At 39.6% G+C, this 19,429-nt stretch overlaps 1 protein-coding gene across 11 annotated transcripts in view; it reads right to left on the reverse strand.

The window, feature by feature from the left end:
• lrp8 (low density lipoprotein receptor-related protein 8, apolipoprotein e receptor) overlaps positions 1-19,429 on the reverse strand; it is a 154,750-nt gene that overhangs the window by 31,878 nt on the left and 103,443 nt on the right. For all 11 annotated transcript variants that reach the window (XM_067513188.1, XM_067513189.1, XM_067513183.1 and 8 more), the window contains 5 exons: positions 14,383-14,757; positions 11,739-11,861; positions 9,474-9,596; positions 7,224-7,343; positions 5,932-6,057 (listed from right to left, as the gene is read on the reverse strand). In XM_067513188.1, coding sequence (XP_067369289.1) covers positions 5,932-6,057; positions 7,224-7,343; positions 9,474-9,596; positions 11,739-11,861; positions 14,383-14,757 — 867 coding nt within the window. The remainder of the gene's footprint in view (positions 1-5,931; positions 6,058-7,223; positions 7,344-9,473; positions 9,597-11,738; positions 11,862-14,382; positions 14,758-19,429) is intronic.

The raw sequence follows: 19,429 nt of genomic DNA on the forward strand, positions 1-19,429 counted from the left end.
TCCCCCCTCTTTTTTTTGGGAAAATCAGCCGCAACCTTAATTCCACCCGGTGGTTTTAATGTTAGAGCTTTTGCTCCCTTTCCAAAGAAGCTCTTTTTTTTTGTCTTCACATCTCTCTCCTATTTGTCATGTCACTTTTCACTGTCCAGTAAAGCATTTAAAGAAGAGAGAAGTTGGACAACAGTCTCTCTCTCTTACACACACACACACACACACACACACACACACACTACGCCTCAATAGGTTTCCTCAGCGTCGGTTTACTATGGGCTACTGCACACGGAGAAAATATTACATTACTACTGCTGTTTGGATCCAATGATTTTCCACTGACTGCTGGGTTTGTAACCATCAATTTCACCTGCTGAGAGAGAGGGCAAGAGGGAGAGTGAGAGAAGAATGACGCAAGACTAAAGCAAATGTGATGGATGCAGGTAAAGCCATGGCGAAATGAAGAGTAAAGAGATGTCATTAAAGGGGGAAGAGAGAAGAAAAAGACAAAGGATCAAGTGACATCATGGAAAAGAAAGGCAGGTGGTTGAAGCAAGAAAATGACAATGGCAGAATGACAGAAACAAGTGAGAACATTCTGACATGTGTTTAATAAGGACAGAAAGATCTAACTTCTTTCATCAGTTCCCTTGACTCACTTTATAAGACATATCTTATCTCTCATCACTGCTGTCACAAAAATATTTCCTCCTCGAGGCAAAAAGGAAAAAAAAAAAAAAGAGTCATTCTTTCCTTTGGCCATGGCATTAGAGACGTCATTAAAAAGTGTAATATTATCTCTCCTCAACTGATCCCAGCAGAGCAACAGTCAGTTTCCTTAACAAGAGCAGAATTAAACAGATATGTTTCAATCTGTACTGGCATTTCAGGGCTGCTCTGCCTCGTTAGCCAATTAAGATAATGCTGTGAAAGATGAATATGGGCTGGGAAAATGCTGTCAGCCACCGCAGGAGCATTGATTTGCTTCACAGAAAAGCAGATGTTTAGGTCCTGAAGATATGAAATGAGGACGAACAATCCAAAATAAATATGATTGGAAAAGTCAAAAAAAAAAAAGAAAAAAGATGTGAAATTCTGCAGGATGATGAAGATGTTTTGTTGCAGCCAGTGTGAATGGGCCAACACTGAAGGAGGTTATTAGGATGTCATTGGATCTGGAAGTAGATGCACATGTCAGTCATACTTGATAAGAAATACAGGCCAAATGATCTTGTAAAGAATAGATGCTGCAGTGACAAACAGAAGTAAACTTTATATCAACAACTCCAACTTGCTTCAAATGTCATCCCATGTGCTAGCATTCCTCAAGAAAGAGCAAGTTCTTCATTATTTCTCTAGTGGAGGGCCAACGTCTCCATAAGAAGTGGTTGCTTTGCTTCTTCTTCTAATAAAAGTGTAAAAATGTCTTCTGCTCTTTTGTTCACCTGCATTTTAAAGATTTGACTATTAAGAAGGCCACTGAAAGCATAAAACACAGGTTACAGATGATAATTATATGTAAAACTGAAACTGTAAATCTGAGTCTACCACTATATTAATATAAATATATTAATATTTCAACAAGCAGACCGATGAAAAATGTTATAGGATTTTCCATTAGAAGCCTAAAAATCACAGGAAACACTTCTGAGATGAGGTTTGACAGTGTTCCACAACATCTTTGGTCCCATGGCAAAATCTTTTGACAATGGGGAAAATCTGACCACAGCTTTAAACCCATTTTGAAAAGTGTGTGCTCAAACTGTCAAGTGTGGCACACACTGCTCTTGGCACTGTGGTTAAGACTGCAGTGTACAGTTGATGATTGAGAGAGAACAAGAAACAGGAGAAGCAAACACGAACAAAAAAAGACTTTGGTCCGGAGGCACTTTGTAAATTTCTTCTGTATCACTGTCAAAGTGTGTCCTGGTTTTATCAGCTTGGTTGTGTGTGTACACTCACTGTTCTGTTCTTTTTCACCATTACCATCACTCCGGACATAAACTAATGACTGATTAGTTATTAACTGTAGGAAAGTGAGAGAATCTGTGTCTTTTATGTAGCTGGTAAAAATCAAAGCTGAATATACAGTATGTGATTAATGATAAATCTGCAGGGTTGTTAGCATTTGGTTGTTAGCAGACAGCATTAATGCAGCATTTTTTCTTTGCATATCTTTTATAATATATGCATTCTACTATGGCCAAACATTTCTGTCTGTCTGAATAGTGATGCCCCTAATCTGATACTGAGAATGCGTACTTGGGTGGATTAGGGCATAATGTAATGGATGGGTATTGATTAAAATAAAGCAGACACAGACAAGGGCTAAAAGAAATAAGCAAAGCTGACTGAATTTATCATGTAAAACCATGTTTGTTTCCCTAGTAAAAATTACAGTAGTTATTTCAGTGTTATTTATAGAGTTGTAGGCTTTTGATTTTTATTTAGACTCAGTTCTTATTCATTCATCACAGTGTTTTCTTATTTTTGTAAAAACTACATACAAAGTTTTGAAAAATTAAAGCATGGCGCACTATCATAACTACACACTGGGAAACTCCGCTATGTGTAAAAGCAAGTATAGGGTCCGGATACAGCATATACCCATCATAAAAGATTAGGGGGGGAAAGAAGACATCTCTAGTAACGACATACACTCACTCGACGCTTCATTAGGTAAACCTGAAGATCTAACACAAACCAATAAAGCAGCTCTGCTATTAAATTGACTTTAATTCTATTCTACTCATTCATTTTAAACAGGGTGGCCAAAAGAACCACTTCTAAATATGATGCACTCCAGTACAACTTGACCCTCCACTATGACCTAAACAATACACACATAGCTAAATCATCACCTTTTGGACAGTTTTAACAGTAGAATTCATGGCAGAGCTGCTGCTTTAAATTGTATTAGATTGTACAGGTGTACAAGTGCCCAGTCAGCATGTAATAATTATAACAATGAGGAATATATAGGCAAACGTATGTCCTCAATCTGCTCTGAGACTGGGGCACAGGAGTCATTTTCCTCCATGCATGCTTTAAATCCTTCTCCGTTTCTCACTGTTGGTCTTGACTCTGTCAAATTCGAATTCATATCAACTCTGATTTTTTAGTATGATTGACTAAAAGCTTAACTTGTCACTGATTGTTTTAAAATTGATTCTGTCTGTTGCACTTGACTGTAACTCAACACCTCTCCTTACCCTTCTCCGTCGTCTTGATACATATACAATAAAATCCCACACTCTTTCACACACACACACACACACACACACACACACTATAACTCAGTTGACAACACAGTGAGTGGCATCACACATAAAGGTGTAAGCATATAAACAATGTGTAATTAGTGTAGAGCAACCTGGGATTTTACTTTTAATTTGCACAGCTAGTGCAACACTTGCATATTACTCTGAAATGAATTTGCCAAACCAGAAACTATACGCTAGGATTATAACACACAGAATTTAAGCGTATGCATCTGTGAGCAAAGCATTCCAAAATTATTTGCAAGCTGTACTAATAACAGCACTAGAGAAAGATACACACAGTAGATATATTTGTCTGTGTATGTATGGGAATGTGTGCATCATGAGAATGAAATTGTGTTTTGGTTTCAACTTCAATATGTGCAAATTATATTGGCACATGTCACATCTCATCATAGAATGTGACTTTCCACTATGGAATTGAATCTGTGAACGAATATTGTGTACAAACACACACACACACAAACACACACACACACACACACAGTGATTTTCCATGTGTCTATGAATACGTTCATGGCAAATGTGGCTCCATTAAGTCTACATTACCTCAGCTTGACAAACAGGTATATACAGTGTCGTTCCACCAATATTTTTATCCCTGACCAAAGAAAACCTCACTACATACACATTTTCTGGCTTCTGTTCCTCGTTCCGTCTTGTTTGGCTCCAACATGTGTTACAATCAACAGTGCAGGTGCATCTCTGCATGACTTCAATTAGCAGAAATATTCATATGCCATTCATTCATCCATTTTTTTCTCTTCTGCTTGCCTACTTTCTCTTCTAATAAATGCCTGGGTCTCTAACAAGGACAATTTGCGCTGCCTAACAGTAATAAAGATTCACACAGAGAGGCGTGAAGCAATCAATGGTGGTTTTTATGCCACTTAGCTTAAGAGTGAGGACCTGCTTTAAGCTCTCTCATTACCAGACCAGTTCAGCCTATAATGACTCACCTTAAGACTGATGGCAGTAATCACTAAGAACACTCTCTTTTCCTGAAGAAAAGTTACTTTGCATTATGAGTCAATCAGTTAAAGTTTCAGTTCCCACTGTGGGTAAAGGGTTTGTTGCAAGACATGAGCACCACCTAGGCAGGGTGTTGTTTAATGTCCATAATGCACTGTCCATTATTGTTTGTAATTCTGTTTCGCATATATATTGGAATATTAGATTTTAGACATACATTTATTTTTATCATAACATCACTACACATCAGAAACTCTTTTTTTGTCAGTGGTAGCACAAAGCATTATCTGCAGCTGTTGACAGACGGCACCGTTATCAGTCAAGCTGAGAATAGCTGGACTGATTAAACGCACACAGAAAGCTTCTCAAAAGACAAAACTATCAAACTACAGTTGCATCTTCACTTCATAATTTAGGCCAGAACCTTTTCCAGTAACAATTTTGCCTGGAACAGCTCTGAGGACAGGATTTAACTTTCATTCCAACCACTGCTCAGAGTGTTTACCCAGGCCAACGAGGGGGTACAGACCCTGTCCGTGTCCTACAGTGAGTGGGCAGGGCCCCTCCTTATGCACCAGCCTTGCTTTGACACTCCAGGGAGAACAGAGGCAGCTGGTTGCAGACTTTTCATTAGTGAAGACTGCAGAAGAAGATGGCAAATATTTATCTTTGAACAGATTGCTGTGCTGAGCCTGCATACAAAGCAAGCCTTTCCTTTCGCAGTAGGGGAAAAGTGTGGCATGTGGCTCTGTAGTCAGGGGTGCAAGAATTGGAGATAAATTGGTGTGCATAGAGGGTGGATCTTGACATTTAATTCCTGCAAACTATTGCATACAGTCACTTCCAAAAGTATTGGATTGACCAGGCGAATTCATGTGGGTTTAGGATCAACGGATGAATATGAGACAAAATATTTTTTTTCTATTATTCTATGCTTTTTTCACATAGAAACTGTTTGTTAAAAGCTACCCTTTGTATCATATATTGGAATTGGATGTACTGTGCGATAAAGTGAGGCAGTAGGTTGACTCAGTAGAGCTAATGTGATGGAGTTCATACTGTATTTGTTGCTGAAATCATTAAGCTAGCACAGTGTAGCACAGTATGAGCATCAAATTAAAGTAGCATAGTAACAGTAAAAGTATTGTAGAATAGTCAAAATTATATTTATGATATTACTGGTAACCGTCAGAAAGGTGATATTTGTAAGAAGAGGTGGTTCTAATGTTTTGGCCAACAGTATTAGCCTAAACATTAGAACTTCTAATCTTCTTATATTGCACTTCAGTACAATTCCACTACCCACTTTGACCTCAGTAATAGACGCATAGTAGAATTATGTGTTTATTTAAAAAAACTGAGAAATTATAACCTTGTATAAGTAGAATTCATGGCAGAGCCACTGTATTAGATTGCATTAAATTGCACAGGTGGTCATGATGTTATCCTGGGTGTATATATGAACTTTCAACTCATCATCATCAATCATGGTTTGATCCTAAACACTAATGACCTCAAAGTGCAGCAAAAACAAATGAACAGGCCTCGTCGTTGCAATACTTTTGGAGGTGACCGTACGTGTACCCGCGACCTGTGTGTTTAGGTGAGAACATCGATCTATAAAAAGCATGCGTCTTCTCCAGTAAAAAATGGATTAGAGCGTGTGTGTGTGTGATGAATGGCTCACCCACGGCCTTGCAGGTCTTGGAGGCAGGGTCCATCTCGTAGCCTTCGTAGCACTCGCACTTATAATCTCCTTTGTAGTTGATGCAGATCTGACTGCAGGCGTCTGGGTTCTCGCATTCATCTATGTCTGTGGGGAGAAAGAAGGCACAAAGAAATAAATATCAAAGCAATACTACAGAGACACTAAGTCAGAAGAGCAAACAAATAATACAAGAACAAGGTCAGTATCTACTGTTAATGTTTCTCAAGAGAATCCTTGGTTAAAATGAAGACAGCGATTCTTCAAATGAGTATATAAATAAAGAGAAGAAGAACATTTAGGGTGGATTACACTGTATAAACATTTTAGACGAAATCAAACTATAAAACTGGCTAAAATTTGAGGAAATTCTTGTTTGATGGCCCACAGCCATGAGAAGATCAATAGCACTTTGATTTCACTGAGATCAAAACAATCCGAAGGAGGGGAAATAGCCTCTATCTACAGCTGAATATAAACTAAATAACTTTCGGGCAACTTGACCAATGTCTTAATTATGTTTGTATCTCGTTAACAAGTCTAGTAGCATAATTGTAGAAATGTGTCATTGTGTTTTCAGAGACAGAGACAATATTTGACCTTTTTCTGTGATGACTATCCATGCAGCGCTTTCCCTGAAAGCTATCAGCTTCTCCAGGTACAGCAGACACTGGCATAAACCCTCAGTGAAACGCATTTACAAGCCCACGTGTTAGACAACAACAATATTGTGGTGAAAAATAACAAACATTAATCTACAATATTAGACGGCGGTTTGTTGTGATACTTGGACCACACATCAGGTCAATCCTGTTGGCTTATGCAGTGAGTTCAGGGTCACTACAGCAGATCATTGTCTGCATGTTGATTTGACACAGTTCTTAAGCCGGATGCCCTACCTGACGCAGCCCTAGCCAATTTCTACCGGGCTTGGACCGGCACTGCACAGCTGGACACGGGAATGGATTTTAGGGTTCAGTGTCTTGCCCAGAGGCAATTCGACATATAGCCAGGAGCCAGGGATTGAACCGTGGACCACTGCCTAACCAACTGAGCTACAGCCGCCCCTTTTACCCCACCAACAATCCAGACTTAAGAGACATTGCTTTCAACCTCTAGAGCCAACTGTTCTTAAGAACAGTTTTAAGTTGAAGCTATTTCTGGTGGAAAAGGCTCCACCAGGTTTGTGTGGTCCAGTCCACAAAAGTTGCGATTGACATTAGACATGTTCTTCCAGGGCTTTAGTCTTGTTGCATAAAATTTTCATTCCTTACCTCCGCAAGTCTTTTTGTCCAGCAGTTTGTAGCCAGAGGGACAGTCACACTCGTAACCAATTCTCCGGTCCCTGCAGATGTGGGAGCAACCACCATTGTTGTCTGCACACTCATTCAGGCCTGCAGAGAGAAGTACAGAGGAAGGGACAGGGACAGGAGGGAAGGCATGGGGGCAAGTAAAAAGGGTTGAATATCAATAAAATGACATCTAACAGGCTTTTGGACGGAATAATTCTGCATGCATTAAGAGACAAAGCAGGGAAAAACAAAGAAACGCAAACGTTCCCATAGTTTTAAAGGTCCTGTCAGTAAAGATACACTTAAAAAAAAATAGGTGTGTGTGTGCAAATACATACATGGCCCATATGCACAGAATTCACCAAACACACCTGGAAACAATCCATTTTCCAAGAAGGAGCGTACCCACATGTACTGGGTGCCACACAGCTACCCTCTATTCATCCTCACAGCGTTCTTTCCATTCTCCCTCTCCCTACAGCCTGGACTACTTCTCGATCATTCCCCCATGGTTTCCTTTCATTTAAGTAACAGGTTTTTTTTGTGTGTGTGCCTCCATTCATACTTTCTTCTTTCGACTACCCACCAGGGAGTCAAGCTAGAGCCCTGCAGAAAGCTGAAGCTGGTACTTCTTTACCAGATTACATTACGGATTTGAGCATCAAGGCTACAGGTACTGCTTTAAAACCGTAGGACTGGGAGAGGGAGAAAGAAAGAGTTCGAAGTTAGCATGATGTCTGACTAAAATAAATACCCTATACACCTTAAGTATATTTTATTATTATATACTCCAAAATTATATGTACACTTGAGTTCAGAATTGCTATTTTTGTCAGGGGTTGTCTTTCAAAGTTTGTTTAGGTCCCTTAATTCTTAAGAAAGTGCTACTTCAGTGATGATTTAGTTTTACAGCTGTGATGTGTAGCTAAACCAAATTTCATTTAGGTGAATATCACCATGGTGACCCTGTGCACAAAGACAGCCTTGAAACTGTTTTCAAAGTTTGGTGTACAGTATTTGACTGTCTTGTACACTGCCTTGACCTCAATTCCATCTTTGAGATGAAGTGGAACACAAACCAGGCTTTGGTTAGTGAGCGAGACAGGCCTCATTCCTCACGATCCCTGCTTAGCCTCACTAATGCTCTTGTGCCTGCAGCCAGGTGCTAAAACGTTGTGGAAAGCCTGACCAAAAGAGCGCAGGCTGTTACAGCAACATGTTCATGTAATTCTCATGTTTAACAATGACATAGTCAGTTAATGTGAACATTTTAGATCCATCCATACATTCATTATCTGTAACTGCTTATCCTTTTTGGGGTTACAGGGGGCTGGACCCTATTCAGCTGTCATTGGGTGAGAGGTGGGGTACACCCTGGGCAGATTGCCAGTCTGTCTCAGGGCCAACACAGTGAGGCATACAGACAGACATCCATGTCTAGCTGTGAGACAGCGCTGACCACTCCACCACTGTGCTGACACACAACCTTTGTGCGTTTCATTTTCTGTTGAACTTTCATTTAGTAATTACAGTGTGATGGGAATTATTGCAATTGTCTGTTACTAAACAAAAAAAGAGGTGGTGTAAATTTGCCTTGACGTACACATTAACATTAATTTAAAGATATTGTTCCAAAACATTTCTCATGATCACAAATTACTTTACATTATACACATGTGACCACTCCACTTCAGGCAAAGTTGTGAATGATGTGCAGGTTCCTTGAATTATCTCAGAGACTTCTGCTCGTTCCCACACTTGAATTAAATTTGATTGACAACACATATTACTTTAATTGCATTTACATGAGCTACATAAACTCATGTTTTATTGTCTGGTAGCTTTTCTCAACTGCTCCACGGTTTGCAGCTGGATTGCTTTGCGTGTGATATGAGATCCTGTGACTGAACCTCAGTAAGTGTTAATTATCTGAGGCGTGTCGATAATCATTGTGAATCCTTATGGGTAACCCAGTCAGGTCACGTTTTCCTGGCTAGTCGCTTGGCCCTTCGATTATAACAAGGCAGTTGAGAAATGTCCTGATTCACTGTTGAAGCTCCTTTTACTAAAAAGAGTGACCACCCATTTGAAGTAGTTGATGATACCTGGGAATGAGTTTATGCCTCAGTGCTATTACATTAGTATCTAAGCCTGGGTACAGAACAAACTAATGACTGTCTGGTTATGTGGGTGTGTTTATGGCTTATGAGAGAAAACAACCAATTATCTTACCGCACTCCTTCATAGGTTCGTCAGACCAGTCCTTGCAGTCTTTCACACTGTCACACAACTTGCTGCTGTCAATACACTCCCCATTCTTACAGCGGAACTTTCTGGGTCCATCGCACTTGGTAACTATGGTAGACACAACATACATCACAGTTGAAGATTCGATTTTTACTTACTCCACTAGAATTCATTATTTCGGCTAAAATACAGCATGTTCAGGGACTTCATTGGCATCTCCACAGCCATCTGTGGAGATTTCAGTCCACCATGCAATAGTAAATAACAGTTGGACGCAAAGGTGCTGCTTTGTGGCAAAAAAACCTCAGTCTCATCAAGATGCAAAGTGCAAACATATTATGCTTTGTAGGGCAGTCAGGTCTAGCATTTTGTAAGCATAAAAGGTTTTGTTAGGGGAAGTAAGTGGAACACTGTTGCGAGCAATACTGTACAAGCTGGCAGATACTTAAAATATTAACTGTTTTTAAGCAACCAGGCAGTTAATAAAATCAACAATCAGTTATAGCCAGCTGCAGATAGGTTAAAGGAACAGGAGTGTAAGGTTACAGACACCGTTGAGGTATTAATTGGTGGCGCTTATTAAGAGCAGTACGCAGAAAAGCCTGAGAACGTCATTGGTAAGTAATTACCTCAGGCATTTTTTTCACAGTAGCCAAGGTTTAATTTTTGGCTTGCAGCAGTGAGATTTTAAAGTATGATTTGACCTTTTTTTTGTGAGAACCCGAAATGATTGTAAGCTCTCACACATAATCAAAAAAACAGTTGTTTCTGTGCACTCAAAATATCACTTTTGAAGAGGGTGAAAACTATTTAGTGGATGATTTAGAAAACCCCCAAATACAGTAAGTGTCACCGTTCTGTGCAGAAAGTTTAAAATCTGCATGTTGAAACTGACACAGTTGCACAGTACACAATGTTTACTGGAGTAAAAGATTTAATTTGGTAGTTGTAGTGGAGAATTTCTTTAGGCCAACACTTGCACTTTTACCTGAGTATTGGGTTTGTATACTGTGCTTCTACCATTTGTGTAAATAGTGTATCACACTTTGTTGTGTACAGGGCTTTGTACCTGCAGGCTGCTCCGAGTGGCTATGCTGATCCTTGTACTCTATAACATTACCCGACCCGCTGATTGTCGTATAAAAAAAAAAAAAAAAAAAAAAAAAAGAAAGAAAGAAATAGTACATGTACATGTTATTTGGGAGGCTCCTATCCAAATCGATTGGCAAGTAAGTCAGGGTATGTTATTTCCAACCCAGCAATTTGTGGACGCCCTCCTAAGCTCCAGGCTGCCCTACAAAAGTGTATAAACTTTGTTTTTTTTATTCCCCCTTCATAAAAACTATTTCACATGTACAAGCGTGTTACTGGAATTTGTAAGTCTCCAAAAAAAAAGAATTAAAAAAATGATTTCAGGTTCCAGCTGCACTGTAGAACACCGACTTCAGAATCACTGCCAATCACAGCGTCTGAGTTAGACCTTGGGTTATTCTGTCTGGCACAGAATGGAAATTCAAGGCGAATGGCTTGTCATGCATAACACAAACTCTGGAATATCATACTGTATGTAACGCAACACTCATGATTTAGCTAGGCACAGAAAGATGCAAAATAATTAAATAAATTGAAAGCATGTGGGCTCCATGCACAGTTTATGCATGACAGGATTTGAACTACAGGGAGGCCAGGTGCAGCTGAGCCCCATTTAAACTCCAGCACCCCAGAAAGCAATACATTTTTAAAAATGTTAGGAGAGGATACCCTTACTGCAGGAGAGGTGTTATTATAATATTGCATACAGCAACTTATTAATGTTGATTTATGTGCTTGTGTATGGTTATTACACTTCCATTTGGGGTCAAAGGAGATTTCAAATCGAAACACACAATCTAAATACATGACATTATGGGCTCTTACGCTCATGTTCTTCTTTGTCACTTTAACAGTTCTAAAGGAACTTCTCCTCATAGGGCAGAATCAACTAGTGCGGCCATATGCAGCCATCTGTGCTACTTGCTGGACTATCCCCTGTGAATCTTGGTGAAAGTGTAATTGGAGAATTTTTCTGAGTAAATCAAGTACAACAATCTGATTTGAAAACAGATTATATTTGTAGGACAATTAGCCAAATTTCCCCACCTACATAATATGAGCGGAAAGGGACACAGTGGTCTATTGTGCTGCTTACGACAAGGAAGTTGTGTGCGTGTTGCACGTCTTCCTTTCTTTTCATACCAGTCTGACACTTACTGTTGACACAGCCTGCTTCATCGCTGTAATCAGGACAGTCGTGAACTTTATTACACTGTTTGGTGCCATGAATACAGGATCCGTCTCCACACTGGAACTCATCAGGCTGACATGTAAGCAGGGCTGAGGGACAAAACAATACACACTTGGATTAGAATTAGGAGTAATTACATTATTATTGCTGTTAAAATATCACCTATTGGCCTCACCTATGACAAAGGCTAAAGACTCATAAAAGAAGTAGAGAGTATTTTCAAAAGCACACACAGTCACATTCACCCCATGATTTCTCTTCCTCTACTATATCTAGTATGTGTTTCCATCATCTGGCCAACTTCGAGTGCATTCCAATCCAACAGTAATCAGTCATACACAACTCTGACCTGCACAGAGAAAACCGGGATATAAATGAAAACCAGGCAGGTGTTCCTTCACTGTCTGAGGAAAACCCACATGCAGTGACCTATTGAGTGTGTGTGTACGTGCAAATGCGTACAGGCATTTGTTTGTGCTTGTTCTATTGGAGGAGGGCAGGTTTATTTAACTCATTCGTCTTTTTAACTGGCTGTTTAATTATTCATGTGCTGTGTTTTGGACCGGCTCTGCCAAGGGAATGAAGGCTGACATGATCAATGGCTGTGGTGGACACAAAAATGTGTGGCACACAATCACTATATCACAAAATATGGCACAAAACGCAGCCACACTCACCGTTTCATATCAAGTAAGCACACACCTGCAAATTTACACACAAGCTTAGTAGACACATCAAATGCCCACATTTAAATGCATGCACAGAAAAATAACTCATTTACACGAACACCCAGGGAAGCTGACTTAGACTAATGCTTGAATAAAAATAAAGACGAACACATAATAATGCTAAAATCAGCTGTGTGGAACACCTAATCCTGCACCATCCCAAAATGTGCAGATTTTGTCAGCCACATGATTGGGATCAGAGCTCAGCTAAGTATAAAAAACAGTAATAATAATAGATTGCCATCCGCAGGAATGTTGGCAGGAGGGAAAGGAGATGACCAACGAGAGGTATGATTTGACCATTTCTCGCTTACATTAACCTCCTGCTACACTTCTCACACTCACTTGTCTCAGCATGTCTATGAAATAACACAGGAATATTGAGACAGATGTTTCACATAAGATGGGAGATAATAACCAGGGGACAGGCTCTGTGGGAATGGACCAGGCCCGATAGCTTGAACATACTGGAGATATGTAATGATTCTCACGTATCTCATCTTCTCTGAAATGTTGCCCCTCCCAAAGCTGTGCTGTCTCATTTTCATTACACAGGTACCTCTAAGTATTACATATCATGTGACAGAGACATACAACCACCTACTTTTATTCACACTGATAATCATGTACACAAGCTGTGTCTCATTTCTCATTGTATCAGTGACATGTTCAACAAGGTTATTGAGACAGATGATGCCACTGCCACATGAAGATCAGGCAACTCCAATTCTCTTGATGTCACTTTGTGTTACTGGGTTAGTACTGCTTTATGTAGACCTACTTGGTATATTTCATGCTATTACTCCCAAATAAATCTAATAGAAGATCATCACTTTAAAGTTCTGCAAACATGAAACAGTAGACTTTCAACCTTGTAGAAAAAATGAAGTAGTAGGAAGAAAACACATTTGATAGCCCGGAAAGTTTTTGTATCATATTTGTCCTGGAAATGCTATGATTGTTTTTTATCTATTTGTGCATTTTTAAATTGCAACTATGCATTGTAAACATTGAGCATTACTTTTAGAGGAATGATGACAGCAACAAACCTAAATGATGTAGTTATTACAGCTTTGGCATTTGGATGTGCATGAAATTCTGTGATGATATATGTAACTGCAGGTATGTCCTAGTGCTGTCTGTTAAGCCCTGTGAAAGCCTCTGTGTGGCAGCACAATGCACTTGCATCATGTTGTATGTGTTGGGCTGCTGTCATCTCGCTAAGTGGCGTGTGAAAGTGTGAAGAGGAGACCAGATGGGGGTCGCACTTGATGAAGGACCATCTCCTCCCACACATACATCCAGACTTTTGCAGCAAACACATACAGTCAAACAAAGACTCAGAGGTTCTCCTTCTGTAGATCACATTGTTGCATGGCAACACTCAATGGATCCTCATAATAGAACTTAGTGTTAGTCTTCAATCATCTGGTGGCACAAGATCTGTCACAGTCTTTGTTTAGAACATGTGGCATGTCGGGCTTTTATCGTTTAGCAGATGCGCATGTTCAACAACACAAGGAACCTTGGTTGGTGTCCATTAATCTTGATAATTAAAGGTTATAAGAGGTATTATCATTTCTCTGTGTGTGTGTGTGTGTGTGTGTGTGTGTGTGTGTGTGTGTGTGTGTGTGTGTGTGTGTGTGTGTGTGTGTGTGTGTGTGTATGGCTGGCATGACTCATCTGCGGTCTGCTCAGCAGTTTTAAACTACACTTTGAACTACAAAATGTTCTCTTCTAGGTTTCTTGATAGTAATTAAAAAGACAGTAGCATTGTGGTAGCATTGAGTCCATTCGATCACTCATTTGTATTTTTATTAATCCACCTACTCTGCAGTACACGTATATCAACACAAGTACACCATCTCCCCAGGTGACTTACGACAGTTTGCCTCATCAGATTTGTCCTTGCAGTCTGCGTCTCCATCACACTTCCAGTTCATGTGGACACACTCCCCGCTCCCACACTGGAACTCGCCCACTGGACAGCGAGGTTTCTGGGGCTCCGTTCTCCTGCTGCAGCGCTCCATGGACTCGTCTGACTTGTCCTTGCAGTCCGGGTCGCCATCACAGCTCCACAAGGCGGGGATACACTCAGAGTTATTGCAACGAAACTCATGCTGGCCACAAGTGGGAGCTGAGCACTTTTCCTCATCACTGGCATCTCCACAGTCATCGTCACCATCACACACAAAGATTGGAGCTACACACTTTCCGTTGCGGCAGTGGAAATCTTTAGAGGGACAGGCCTTGGCATCTACACAAGACAAAAAAAAAGTGATTAAAAAAAAGAAAATTAAAATTAGTGAACATTTTGGCCAAACAATATCGTTTTTATATAATTATTATTAAATTAAATGAAGTATATTGGAAAATAAATAAAATATATTGGAAATTGCCATAGCACATTAAATAAAGTATATTGGAAGCAGGACAGGTCACGTGTAACTAATTTTAGTTGCATATATTGAAACACCCTATAGGAGCAGAAATTTAAGCAGGTCTCTCCTTCTCTGGAGATTGAATGATATAATGAGCAAATCTTCTCAGTTTGCTCTCGTCTGCTCTTGGTGAGACAAAAAGAAAGAGTTTGAAACCTTGAAGTCAGACTGAGCAAAGTGTAGCAGGTGCGTTAACAAAGGGAGGTGTGCATTGGCTGGTAAACAAAGAAAAGATTAAGTGCCAAAAAACAAACTCGCCTCATGGGAAAAACATTTTGGATCATTCAGGAAAAGTCTGCATCATCTTAACTCCAACCACAAAACTGCCACCTAAACTAATGGGCGCACCTTTATTACCCAAAAACAAAGTATATAAACACAATGCTAACAATATTTAGCACAAGGTCGACAGCATATGTGCAGCAGAAGTCCAGTATGAGGAAACAGGTGTATAATGAACAGAGTGGGGGCACAGCTGTCGGGGGCCTGATGCAGCACAGAACCCCCTGCCAGGAGTGTTTGTACATATTTGTGTGTGTAGACGTTTGCAGAGAAACGCAAGTGTGTATGTTTTAGGTTTGTGGATGCAGTTACTTTCTCTGTGACCTTAAGGCTTCTGACAGATAAGAAATAATCACAAAAGAAATGATAAATACATTTCACTTTAATATATTTCATTCGGAGGTTGTGTGTGTGTTCTCTACACCATATCTCAGCATCTAATTCAAGTTAGCTTTGACAAATCAACATAAATCATATATCAGCATTTCCCTAAAAAATAAATAAATAACCCTTATCCTTTGATGAAACTCTTCTTTTGAGGCGACTGACATAACTGTTTCCCTCTCTCTCACTTACCGACCCACACATTGCACCGAAGGGACTCATTATGATAATGGGCTATTGCATGTGCTGCTAGCTATTACTGCTAGCATGCTAATCATCCACACTCAGATCTAAGTAATTGAATTAACATGGGCACATCAACAACTTCAACATGATGCTGAAGCTCAGGTGGTCTGGGGGTCATGTAAGGTGTACAAACATTTGGGTAAAGTTATAAAAAGATAATTTAAAAAAATACTTTCTGCATGAAAAGCAAGATGCTTTTTGCTTATGAAAATCACAAGCATATTTAGCATCGACTCACAGGATGATCATGTGTTGCCAGTTGGATAAACACTTATTTTTTATGCTTTAAAGAGTTTTTCAGTAAAGCAGAAAGCTTGGTCAGCCAGGTGTGTCGGCTGTAGAACGAGAAGCTGGTATAAAAAGCTTGTTAGTGTGGTTTTTCTAATCAGTACTGAGCTATAAGAGATAGTTTGTGGGTTTCTATCCAGTATGGGAGCAAGCAGGTGGCTTGTAGTTCATTGAATTTATGTCTTGTGGATAAAAACAACTCTAGCTGGAGTGTGAAATTTGCAGGAGTACAGTCTATACTAAACACGCTACCTCAACAGACTTTAGAACTAATAAAAGGTTTTAATCTTCTTAAAGTTTATATATATATATATATATATATATATATATATATATATATATATATATATATATATATATATATATATATATATATATAAAAAAAAGCTTTTTTTCTCCACTGAATACTAACGGAACGGAAACTGGGACCAACAATATAGTACAGATATCTAAATGTACACAATACAAAATGATGCTATGCTGTATGTTTAATTTATTTAGGTGTAAATACCATCGAATAAAAGTTGAAATTCTGAAATTTGATCCTTGACGCCCTACTTCTGACCTTAAACCCAAGTGTTTTCCACATAGAGAAGAAGCTAAAAGAGATTATGTTTGGAGTTAGAGTCTTGACTGTTACTTAAACATCCATCCAATGGATTATTCCACCAATTGTAATTTTAAATAGGTAATCAGTAATCTGTAACTGATTAAATCTTGACAGAAACCTTCCCCACCTCTAGGTGATTGCGTTGATCACTGGGTCAAAGCTTTCTATCCATCTCTTCCCAGCTCTAACACTGGACAGCTAATAGATGGAGAAGGGAGATAGGCAACAGCTCATTGACCTTGATCTGAAGGACAATTGAACTGAGATGCATGCTGGTCTATAGTTGTAAGGATAATGCATTTTCTAGCACAATACCTGACCCAAACCCTAACCTTAAATTAAATTCCAACACTGTACAGTATGTGGAGTTACATGGGGACACATACACAGACCTCACTTCAGCCTTTCTATAAGAGTCACTGGGTATAATGTTTCTGGAGCGTGGAATCCAATCAGACTCTGGTCTAACATATCAGCCACTGAGCCATGGTGTGGGAGCCTGTACGTGTGCACATGCACGCACACACTTTTTGCTACATACATACGCATTTTTGCACACCCGGAGTGCTCTCAGAGGAACAAATTAAACATCACAGATGGGGACCAGTAACATACACAAGGGTAACTGACAACAAACCTCAGTGAATTCAAGAAGCTTGAGGAGAGCAAAAAAATAATCCCAAAGAAAGAAAAACATCTATTGAGTTATTGAATATTAAACTTGCAAGCCCAAAATGTTTCCACCCTTCAGTGTGCGTTTTGTCAGAGCTCTGCAGTATAAGTACCCAGTGCCACAAAAATGTATTTCACATAGCGGTGAGCAGGACACCTGACTTAGTTTCCAGTAGTTCTGTTGTTGTTGCATGAATTGTCACTTTGCCCACTCAATGCTCCATTAAAACATAGCTTAATAATTTTCTCTCATGGTGTAATGCAGCACTGCAATCGCTCGGCCCAGGCTGGGCCATGAGGGCTGACACACTTTGTGTCACATTCAATTTCAAGTACAGCATTAGATAAAATCAGTGCACAGTTACTTGACAAAACATCATGTTTACAGGAAGCCAATTCATTTTTTTCTTTCAATTTATAAAAAAAATAAAAACAAAAAATAAAAACACATTAAATACCTTCTTTAATAAAATGACAAATGGTGCATACGTTTTTATGCACTCCACAGCTTCGTGGTGCTCCGACACATCTGCATGTACTGATTCAGTGTTTTTAGGGCAGCTGACTAATGTAGCATTTGCTACGTATCAGGCACCATTAACCCTGATATCATTAAAGCAACAAACCATCAAAGGAAGACAGCCAGAGGCATTGGCAGCCTAACATTTGTAACAAGATAGTTGTGTGTTGCACTGGTCTAGAAATGTTAACCTGCCACTTAGTTGGGGTCTGAACACTGAGGAATTGCTTGGGTGAAAGAGTGGGAGGACAAGAGTGAGGAGAGGCACTTTTATATCATACTTTGATGCAACACAGTCCGAAGAACCTTTGGGGGGGAGGGGGGGCAGTCCTGTGTGTATGTGTGTGTGTGCGCATGCAAAGACAGACGACTTGACATGTACTCTCTCTCCAGGGCTCTCACAAAGTGTTTATCAGTGCTTTGGCTACATTAGACCTTTGAAGCATGAGTGCAGGAGGATAGCAGCATGAATGCACACATGCACACACAGATACACATGCACTTATGAGTACCAGACAGACAGGCCCGAAGCCCCCAGCTCTCCAACTTGCTGTGACATAAAAGTGATCCTCTTTTCCTAATGGAAAAGACAGAGTGAGGGGAGATAAAATTCAGAATAGATTTATCACTGACTGACAAACAGAAGGCAGCTTCAGAAGAAATTCACTTTCCAACAGCTGGGCCAAATGGGGTTTAGCAGGCACAGAGCTGATAGTATGTGGTAAGAATCTAACGTGTCAGTCATCCAATGTGGTCAGAAGATATAAAAAATAAAAATAAAAATAAAAATAAAATAATGAATAAATCAAATGCAAACAAGGTAGTACTAGTGAAACCAGACAATTGTCATCAGTAACATTAATTAAGATTTTCCTCAGTGAAATCTGCTAACTTCACTTAATGGAACAAACCTATGTCCTCAGGGATTTCGAATTTTCTCATTTTCTCTGTCTCTGAAATGTTGGTATTAGCTTGAACTTTGTATTCAATTAATTTCACATTAGCTAGAAATGCAGAAAATGCTCGAGGGTGTAAAGCAAAAATGAAAATGCAGAAAAATATGGGCATAGATGAAAGATGAGCAATTGTGTTTATTGTAATCTCAATAAAGTGATGCTATGGTCATTTGTTATTACCATTTTTTCCAATGAGTCGTTTCCAAACCCCATTTCCCGAAAAGTTGGGATTGTGTGCAAAATGTAAATACAAAGAGAGTAGGGAGTAGGATCAGAGGAGTAAAGGATGGGGGATGACGGGGGAAATGTGAGGAAGACAGAGGAGGGAGGGAGATAATGAGATCTGGATGGGGGTTGGAGGAATGGTGGAAAGGAGAAGGTGGGAGGGAGGAGGAAACTATGTGGCTCCTTAACCTCACTGAGTCCAGCACCAGAACCACGTCTTCGTCTTTGTTTTTCCTTATTCTTTGCCTTCTTTTCTTGTTTTTCTTTAACTTTTGTTTCTTCATTTGTCTTTTGACGGTCTCTTC

This window comes from Channa argus, chromosome 8 (genome assembly GCF_033026475.1).
Source record: "Channa argus isolate prfri chromosome 8, Channa argus male v1.0, whole genome shotgun sequence".
Lineage (NCBI taxonomy): Eukaryota > Metazoa > Chordata > Actinopteri > Anabantiformes > Channidae > Channa > Channa argus.